Raw genomic sequence first — 10498 nt, 5'->3', positions numbered from 1 at the left:
TAGCTGCAGGAGCAGCTGGGGAATGAGAATCCTGACATGCAGATGTGGTCAAGCCGAGGGCGCCCAGTGAGTGATACCAGCATGTCTCATGTAGCAAGAGGCTGTTGCAATGGAATGGGCTGTTGCTGCAGCTATTTGTGCCCTGTGAGTGAATGCAGCAGTGACGGAGATGAAGACATGCAGTGTGGGATGGGCAGTCTAACAAACACAGTTGAGCTGTGAGTTGCAGTTTGTGGTGCAGTTTGTGGTGGCAGTTCCTGGCCTTGTTAACACTGAATCCCTGGCAGGGTCCAGTTAGTGGGCTCAGGTCACTGATATGCACTGTGTCCAGTGCATTCTTCTGCCTTCATTTTGCTGGGGTTACAGTCTGGGCTGCTCACTGGGAAACAGATCTCACGTCTAGGGCTGCCTGCAAGACTAGTCACAATTCCCTGTGCAATCTATACCTTGTCTGCTAGGTCAGGGACTTGCCTTGCTCTAGTTTCCAGGTCATCATTGTCTTGTTTCGGTTTTGTGTAGTTCGATATATTGCCGGGACCGTTTGCCTTATTGGTGTCATTTCCTTCATTCAGAAAAAGTGTTTGTTTGTGGCATTTTTTCCTCCCATAAATAGTTTTCGTGAAACAAAAATGTGTTTGGTTTTTAAATATCCTTTTCTTTTGGAATGAAAAAGCAGAAGTGGAACATTTTTCAGTTCAGAATATTAAATTGGAAACAAATCTTTGTGCAGGGTTTAGTTTCAGCTTTTTGTCAAAAATCTGAAAAAATCATAAGAGTAGGGAACTTCGTTTTGTTCCCCCCCAAAATTTCCCATTAAAAAAAAGGGAGCTTTTGATCAGATCTGAGGCTGGGAGAATTAATGAGTTTCTATGGTAAAGGCTTTTGAAAATGAAAAGTGCAGTATAAATGGGAAAAATCATGAGCATCATCATCCCCTATGATATTGAACGGTGACTGCGAAATCTAAGGACTGGACTACACTGGGAACTTACCCCAGCATAGCTATGTCTCTCAGAGGTATGGAAAATCCTGACCTAGCCCCCAATGTAGACAGTGCTATTCTTCCATTGACCTACCTGCCAGGTCTCGGGGATGGAATTCTTTCACTGATGTACCTACCATGTCTTGGGGAGATGGATTAACAATGTCAATGGGAGAAGCCTTCCTAGCGGCATCGGTAGTGTCTACACAGAAGTGCTTTAGCTGTTTAAATGTAGACATATCCTTAGACTACAGGGATTGTTCTCTCATATTTCAGGAGGTGGTATGGTCAACTGGTTGCACCTCTCTCTCTGGTAGGGGCGGAGCATGGCTGCCACTTTCCATTCAGAGTAAATGTAAAGAAGGCTTTGTAATCAGGATGTTGAAAGCAGTAGCACCCCAAAACACAAGTACGTGGAAATGCTGAGAGGAACCTAAATCACATAATCCAATAGTTTTTGAATGGGGGGCTGTGACTTTGGTGGGGGGAATTGTTTGGGATCTGTGTGTGTCTGTGCGACAGAGGGAGAGACAGGACAAGCTGGGGAAGACAGACAGAGATAGAAAGAGGGACAGCACAGAAAATAACAGTGTATGGCCCTGAATGAAGCTAGACAGAGGCTTCTGGGTCTGATGCTGGCTACAGAGGTTTGGGGCTGGAAGCTAAGAAACTGCTACTTTTGTTTATGTTTCCTACTAAATTTGGAGAAGCAGGACTTTGTATATCCCTTGTAAAGAAACAAGACTTCAGTAAAGAAAATACCAGACTTTATCATCAAGCTCTACTCCCAACTTGAGCAACCTACAAGACCCCAAACTTTGACTGACTATCTATCTATCTAATGTTAAGTCCCTGTAGGTTGTCTTCTCACTGAAGGAGAAAACTGGGACATAGAACCTCTGAATATTTTCGTGTGTAATTTTTTTGCTTACACTCTATACACCAGTCCTGGAATGGAGGTGGTCACAAATAGCACACAGAAATCTGGCAGAAATCTCAGCCCACATTCCAGTAACTCCATCCCAAGAATTGCCTCTAGTTAGAGAGATTAAAGCAAAGAGCAAACCCTCTTGCTCTTGGCAACAGCTGCTTCCAAAAGAAATGGCATCATCAAATCAAGAACAATAGGGCATTTCTTCAAAAGCCGAACAGTGCTTGCACATTAAGGGCATGTCTACACTACGAGATCAGGTTGATTTTATAGAGTTGATAGAAAGCGATTTTATACAGTCAATCGTGTATGTCCCACTAAGTGCAGTAGGTCAGCAGAGTGTGTCCTCAATACTGTGGTTAGCATCGACTCAGGGAGTGATGAACTGTGGGCAGGGCTGGCTCTAGCAATTTCACTGCCCCAAGCATGGTGGCACACCGTGGGGGACGCTGTGCCGCTCGCCGGTCCCACAGCGCCGGTGGACCTCCCGCAGGCTTCCCGGTGGGGGGTCCGGTGGTCCCGCGGCTCTGGTGGACCTCCCGCAGACGTTCCTGCGGATGCTCCACCGGAGCCGCTGGACCAGCAGACCCTCCACAGGCACGCTTGCGGAAGCTCCACCGAGCCGCCTGCCGCCCTCCCGGCAACCGGCAGAGCGCCTCCAGTGGCATGCCGCCCCAAGCATGCGCTTGGCGTGCTGTGGTCTGGAGCCGGCCCTGACTGTGGGTAGCTATCCCACAGTCCCCGCTGCCCACTGGAATTCTGAGTTAAGTTCCCAATGCCTGATGTGGCAAAAACATTGTTGTGGGTGGTTTTGGTATATGTCGTCAGTCTCCCCTTCCTCCCTCCCTCTCTCCTTGAAAGCAATGGCAAACAATCATTTCTCTCCTTTTTTCCTGTGCAGACACCATAGCACAGCAAGCATGGAGACTGCTCAGCTGTGCATTGCTTTTGTGAGCATTGTAAACACCTCGCACATTATCCTGCAGTATGTGCAGAACCTGGCTAGGAGCTGCCAGAAGGAGGATGATTGTGAGGAGGACATGGACACAGACATTCTCGAAAGCACAGGATGTGGCAATTTGGACATCATGGTGGCAGTGGGGGTGATTGATACAGTGGAACGCTGATTCTGGGCCTGGCAAACAAGCACAGACTGGTGGGACCGCATAGTGTTGCAGGTATGGGATGATTTCCAGTGGCTGTGAAACTTTTGCATGCGTAAGGCCACTTTCATGGAACTTTGTGAGTTGCTTTCCCCCACCCTGAAGCACAGGAATACAAAGAGGAGACCTGCCCTGACAGTTGAGAAGCAAGTGGTGAGAGCCCTGTGGAAGCTTGCAAAGCCTGACTGTTACCAGTCAATCGGGAATCAATTTGGAGTGGGCAAATCTACCGTGGGGGCTGCTGTGATCCAAGTAGCTAAGGCAATCAATAACCTTCTGCTAACAAGACTAGTAACTCTGGGAAATGTGCAGGTCATAGTGGATGGCTTTGCTGCAATGGGGTTCCCTAACGCATATTCCTATCTTGGCACCGGATCACCTTGGCAACCAGTACATAAACTGCAAGGGGTACTTCTCAATGGTGCTGCAAGCACTGGTGGATCACAAGAGACGTTTGTGATGAACTAGGAATGTTCTTAATGTTTTCTCTGAATACTGTGTTGGTGCCTCAGTGTCCCCTAGGCAGTTCTTAAGTATCTGGCAGAGCAAAGGGCCAGTGCACCTAAATGCCTGACACTCTGTCTCCTAGCAACTGATGGCCTGGGCCCCTCCTCTGCAAAGGTGCCAGCTGAAGGTGTTGGAGACAAAGAGATCAGGTGACCTCATGGCCCGGGAAAGGGGCTGAGCAGAGAGGAGAGGCTGGAGGGGGTTGTTAGTCTGGAGTTGACTGGGGACAAGGAGTGAAGTGCAGACATGGGGTCTGGCTCACTGCCCCCCAGAATGGACCCGGCCGAGGGGACCGGTTCGCTGTATCCACAAGCTCTGTTTTAGACCCTGTTCCTGTCATTGATTAAACCTCTGTGTTACTGGCTGGCTGAAAGTCACGTCTGACTGCAAAGTGGGGGTGCAGGACCCAGTGGCTTCCCCAGGACCCCACTGGGGCGGGCTCGCTGTGGGAAGTGCACGGAGGGGCAGAGGATGCTGAATGCTCCAAGGAGAGACCCAGGAGGTGAAGACGTGTGAGCTTCTTGCCCTGAACAAGTCTGCTCCAAGGGAGAGGAGGCTCCCCAAAGTCCTGCCTGGCTTGGTGGGGAGCTGTTCCAGAGCATCGCCCGGTGACTCCGTGACAACGTTTCACCAACATCAATGTGGGGTGGTCAGGAAAGATGCACAATGCTCGCATCTTTTGGAACTCCGGGCTGTTCGAAAAGCTGCAAGAAGGAACTTTATTCCCAGAAAATTACCATTGGGGATGATTAAATGCCAATAGTTAACCTTGGGGACCCAGCCTACCCCTTGATGCCATGGCTCATGAAGCCGTACATAGGGAGCCTGGACACTAGTAAGGAGCAATTCAACTATAGGTTGAGTAAGTGCAGAATGGTGGTAGAATGTGCCTTTGCACGTTTAAAAGGGCATTGGTGCTGTTTGCTGAGTAGGTAAGACCTCAACACAACCAATATTCCCATTCTTATTGCTGCTTGCTGTGTGCTCCACAGTATCTATGACAGTAAGGGGGAGACATTTATGGCAGGGTGGGAGGTTGAGGCAAATAGCCTGCAGGGGTGGCTCCAGGCACCAGCACGCCAAGCGCATGCCTGAGGCGACAAGCCACGGGGGGGCGCTCTGCTGGTCGCCGCTCGGGCGGCAGGCAGGTTGCCTTCGGCGGTATACCTGCAGAGGGTCCGCTGGTCCTGCGGCTTCAGTGGACCTCCCGCAGGCTGCCGCCGAATCCGCGGGACCAGGGACTTCCTGCAGGCAAGTCGCCGAAGGCAGCCTGCCTGCCGTGCTTGGGGTGGCAAAATACCTAGAGCCGCCCCTAATCGCCCGGTGGCCAATTTTGAACAGTCAGACACCAAGGCAATTAGAAGAGCACAGGCAGATGTGCTGCACATCAGAGAAGCTTTGAAAAACAGTTTAATGACTGACCAGGCTACGGTGTGACAGTTGTGTGTGTTTGTCCTTGATGCAAAACTGCCCCTTTGTTGAATGTACTTCCCTGTAAGCCAATCCTCCTCCCACTTTCGACTACAGCTGGCAAAGGAAATAAAGTCCTTATTGTTTTGAATACATTCATTCTTTATTTATTTAAAAAAAATTGAGATAACTGACAAGGTAGCCCAGGTAGGGTTGAGGAGGAGGGAAGGAAAAGGCCACATTGTATTATTGTAGCCACACTACAAACCAAAGCTGTTCGAATGACAGCCTTCTGTTGCTTGGGCCATCATCTGGAGTGGAGTGGCTGGGTGCCTGGAGCCTCCCACAACCCCTGCACTCTTGGGCATTTGGGTGAGGAGGATATGGAACTTGGCAAGGAGGGGAGGTGGTTGGTTATACAATGGATTCAACGGGGTCTGTGCTCTAGTTGCCTTTCCTGCAGCTCCACCAGATGCCTGAGCATGTCTGTTTGCTCTCCCATTAGCCTCAGCATCTCCTCCTGCATGTTCTGATCACGCTCACTGAATGCTTTCCTGGCCTCTGCCGCTGAATGCCTCCATGCATTCAGCTGTGCCCTATCAGAGCAGGAGGACCGCATGAGCTCTGAAAACATGTCACCGCGAGTGCAGTACTTTCCCCTTCTCATCTGCCATAACCTCAGGGATGGAGTTGATATGGGGAGCACAGAAACATTTGCACCTGCAGGGGGCATAAAAAGGGAGAATACAATTTAAGAAGATACATTTGTGAGAACAAAAGGGAGACTCTTTCACAGTGAATCAAGCAATTCACAGCAGGTAGCACATGTGTTTTAGGTACAAGGTCGCATTTTGCTTTTTATATTGAGCGCCTGCCAGTATGGTGACACATCACATGTGGCTGGGCAACAGACTTTGGTTTCCAGGCAGCCATGGTAAGCCAAACGGTACGCAGGGTTGGCTTCTTCCGTCTTCATAACATGTGGGAAAGCTTTCAAACTGCAGTGCCCTCCCTTCCCATAGCAAGCAATGCCAGTTGGGTTTGCTCTTTAAAAGAAGAGGCTGAGGTTTTGGAATGGATGTGCAGCACACTCCTCCCCCACACCACGCGGCTATTCTCAGGAATGATCCCTTTTAGCCAAACACGAACAGCCCAGCATGAACGGGGTCCTTTTACTGTTCCCTTACAAAAATCACCCTATTTCAACCAGGTGACCATGAATGATATCGCTCTCCTGAGGCTGACACAGAAAGATATAGACCCAATGTTGCATGAATGTGTACCTGGCTAGTGCATTGGAGTTGAAAGTGCTGTCCAGAGCACTCACATTGGAGCACTCTGGGATAGCTCCTGGAGGACAATACCATTGAATTGCACAGTGCTGTGTCTGCACTATCCCAAATTTGACCCAGGAAGGTCAATTTTAGTGCTACTCCTTTCATTAGGAGGGATAATAATAAAAGACTATAATATACAGAGATACACCTAGCTCATAGAGCTGGAAGGTCATTGAGTCTAGCCCCCTGCCTTCACTAGCAGGGCCAAGTACTGAGTTTTGCCCAGATCCCTAAGGATTGAACTCACACCCCTGGATTTAACAACCCAATATTCAAACCACTGAGCTATCCCTCCCTCCGCTGTGGAGTACTTTGCGTTTGTCCTTATTGAATGTCATCCCATTTACTTCGCACCATTTCTCCAGTTTGTCCAGATCATTTTGAATTATAATCCTATCCTCCAAATTACTTGCAACCCCTCCCAGCCTGGTATCATTCACAAACTTTGTAAGTGTACTCTCTATGCCATTACCTAAATCACTAATGAAGATACTGAATAAAATCAGCCCCAGCACTGGTCCCTGTAGGACCCCATTCGTTATGCCCTTCCAGCATGACTGTGAACCACTGATAACTACTTCCTGGGAATGGTTTTCCAACCAGTTTTGCATCCACCTTATAGTAGCTCCATTTAGGTTTCATTTCCCTGGTTTGTTTTTGAGAAGGTCATGGGAGACAGTATCAAAAGCTTTGTTAAAGTCAAGATATATCATGTCTACCGCTTCCCCCAAGTCCACAAGGCTTGTTTCACTGTCAAAAAAGGGTATCAGGTTAGTTTGACATGATTTGTTCTTGACAAATCCATGCTGACAGTTATTGATCACCTCATTTTCTTCTAGGTGTTTGCAAATTGAGTGTTTAATTATTTCCTCCATTATTTTTCTGGGTACAGAAGTTACGCTGACTGGTCTGTAATTGCCTGGGTTGTTCTTATTTCCCTTTTTATAGATGGGCACTATATTTGCCCTTTTCCTTTTCTGGCATCTCTCCCATCTTCCATGACTTTTCAAAGATACTTGCTAATGATGCAGATATCTCCCGAGTCAGCTCCTTGAGTATTCTAGGATGCATTTCATCAGACCTTGGTGACTTGAAGACATCTAACTTGTCTAAGTAATTTTTAACTTGTTCTTTCTCTATTTTAGCCTCTTCTGATCCTACCTCATTTTCACTGGGATTCACTATGTTAGACGTCCAATCACCACCAACCTTCATGCTGAAAACCAAAACAAAGAACTCATTAAGTACCTCTGACATTTCCACATTTTCTGTTATTGTTTTCCCCCCTCATTGAGTAAAGGTTGTATCCTGTCCTTGGTCTTCTTCTTGCTTCTTATGTATTTGTAGAATGTTTTCTTGTTACTCTTTATGTCTCTAGCTAGTTTGATCTTGTTTGTGCCTTGGCCTTTCTAATTTTGTCCCTACATTCTTGTGTAATTTGTTTATATTCATCCTTTGTAATTTGACATAGTTTCCAGTTTTTGTGGGCTCTTTTTTTGATTTTCAGATCAGTGAAGATCTCCTGGTTAAGCCAAGGTGGTCTCTTGCCATACTTCCTATCTTTCCTACGCAGTGGGATAGGTTCCTCTTGTGCCCTTAATAACGTCTCTTTGAAAAACTGCCAATTGTCTTCCATTGTTTTTCCCCTTAGACTTGCTTCCCATGGGATCTTACTTACCAGCTCCCTGAGTTTGTTAAAGTCTGCCCTCTTGAAATCCATTATCTTTATTTTGCTGTTCTCCCTCCCCATTCCTTAGAATCATGAACTCTACCATTTCATGATCACTTTCACCCAAGCTGCCTTCAGCTTTCAAGTTCTCAACCAGTTCCTCCCTATTTGTCAAAATCAAATCTAGAACAGCCTGTCTCATAGTAGCTTTCTCCACCATCTCAAATAAAAAATTGTCTCGAATACAGTCCAAGAACTTGTTGGATAATCTGTGCCTTGCTGTGCTGTTTTCCCAACAGATGTCTCAGTAGCTGATGTCCCCCATCACCACCCAGTCCTGTGCTTTGGTGGATTTTGTTAGTTGTTTAAAAAAAGCCTCATCCACCTCTTCTTACTGGTTAGGTGGTCTGTAGTAGACCCCTACCATGACATCACTCTTGTTTTTTACCCCTTTTATCATTACCCAGAGACTTTTAATAAGTCTGTCTCCTATTTCCATCTCAATCTCAGTCCAAGTATATACATTTTTAATACAGAAGGCAAAAATTGGCATTTTAAAATATATTTCATTTTGGATTACATTTGAGGATGGAGAACATTTCAGATTTGAATGCAGCTGTCCAGAAAATAAAAGAAAGAAAAAAGAATTTATATTATTATTACATATGTTTACTTTATTAAAGTTACATCACTTTTTATATTTACAAGAAAGCAGATGTGTAAAAATGTGAACCCTACATGAAAGAATTGCTTTGTATATGACATTTCCCTCAAGAGAATATTTTTCCTCCACTCCTTAAACTATACATAATGGAGTTCAACATGAAAATTAAGCTATATCTTGAGGAATATGAAATGTATCTTGCTGAACACATCTGAGGGAATCATTTCAGGATGTTAAGATGTCTAGAATGTGTCTTGAGCAATCTGGAATGCATAATAATCAACAATATATCTGGAAAAGCAGCAAAGAGTCCTGTGGCACCTTATAGACTAACAGACGTTTTGGAGCATGAGCTTTCGTGGGTGAATACCCAGTTCGTCAGATGCATGTCAGCATTCTTTGCTGCTTTTACAGATCCAGACTAACATGGCTACCCCTCTGACACTTGACACAATATATCTGGTGGGCTCTCCAAGGAGTCTAGACTAGATCTTCAGAAATCTAGAACTACTCTTGAGGAACCAGAAATTTATCTTGTGGGTTCTGCATTGTCTTTAGAGGAATCTACAACATTATTTGAGGAATATGTGGGGTATTTTGTGGAATCATTTTTTACCTATTAATTTCCTTAGGGAGGCTTTCACTTCCTTGTTCCTCAGACTATATATGAAGGGGTTGAACAGCGGAGTCACAATGGTATAAAACAGAGAGAGCAGTTTTTCAGTGTCCTCTGAGTTCCTTGACTTGGGTCTCAAATATGCTATCATACCAGAGCAATAGAACAGAGTCACCACAGTGAGGTGTGAGGAGCAAGTGGAGAAAGTCTTGCGTCTGCCCTCCGATGAAGGCATCTTCAAAACTGTGCTGGCAATTTTAATATAAGAGATAACAATTAAGATAAAAGGGGTGATTATGAATAGCAGAGCTGCCATAAACAAAGCAATTTTATTCCTATAGGTGTCCACACAGGACAGCTCCAGCAGAGGGGGGATGTCACAGAAGAAATGGTTAATTTCACGAGACCCGCAGAAGGGCAAAGAAAACACCAAATATGTCTGCCCAAAATGAACCAGGATGTTGACAAGCCAGGACCCGGCTACCATCCTAGCACAAACCTCCCTGTTGACAATAAGTGTGTAATGCAGGGGGTTACATATGGCCATGTAACGGTCATAGGCCATGGCCGTCAGATGGAAACACTCTGTGCCACCTAGTAAAAGTAAGAAATACATCTGGACAGCACAGCCAGTGAATGAGATACTTCCATCCTCTGCCAGGCAATTGGCCACCATCTTGGGCAGGGTGACTGAGGTGTAGCAGATCTCCACAAAGGACAAGTTCCTGAGGAAGAAATACATGGGGGTGTGCAGGGCAGAGTCCAACACCGTGACCAAGACAATGACACCATTCCCGAGCAGGATCACCATGTAGATGACAAAGAAGACCACAAAGAGCAAACCCTGCAGGTTCGTGAGGTTGGAATATCCCAAGAGGATAAAGCCAGGTGTTGCGGTGTGATTTCCAGTCACCATCGGATGGGTGCATTGGATCTGCAGAGACAACAAAGGCAGAGGACAAGGGCACGTCACTTACTCAGAGTGTTAGCCCATAACTTTCTCTCACAGAGGTGAAATCAGGCATCTCAGCCATCAGTAACAGAAACCTGCATAGATACCCACACTCTTCTGATTGTGACAGTTGTATATTCTGTCGAATGTGTATGTGGGAGCATCACAGAGTTGCTGCCCTGACACACCCCTTCCTGGCTGGTTGTGGCATGGAAGCAACCTTTACCTCAGTTTTCCCCATTTTTTCTTTGGCTTATTCTAGCCATA

At 46.3% G+C, this 10498-nt stretch overlaps 1 protein-coding gene across 1 annotated transcript; it reads right to left on the bottom strand.

Moving 5' to 3' along the window:
* Positions 1–9268: 9268 nt before the first annotated feature.
* On the bottom strand, positions 9269–10195 carry LOC127031254 (olfactory receptor 10AG1-like). The gene has a single exon (XM_050918008.1). It carries the CDS (start codon positions 10193–10195, stop codon positions 9269–9271), a length of 927 nt encoding a protein of 308 aa, XP_050773965.1.
* Between the last annotated feature and the right edge of the window lie 303 nt (positions 10196–10498).

This window comes from Gopherus flavomarginatus, chromosome 11 (assembly GCF_025201925.1).
Source record: "Gopherus flavomarginatus isolate rGopFla2 chromosome 11, rGopFla2.mat.asm, whole genome shotgun sequence".
NCBI classification, from domain to species: domain Eukaryota; kingdom Metazoa; phylum Chordata; order Testudines; family Testudinidae; genus Gopherus; species Gopherus flavomarginatus.
The sequence above is the reverse complement of the archived record's forward strand: the minus strand, read 5'-3'. Positions and strand labels throughout refer to the sequence as shown.

What these genes read in the sequence shown, in the direction of transcription:
- LOC127031254 (XM_050918008.1), bottom strand. Translation starts at nt 10,195, where the DNA reads ATGGTGACTGGAAATCACACCGCAACACCTGGCTTTATCCTCTTGGGA.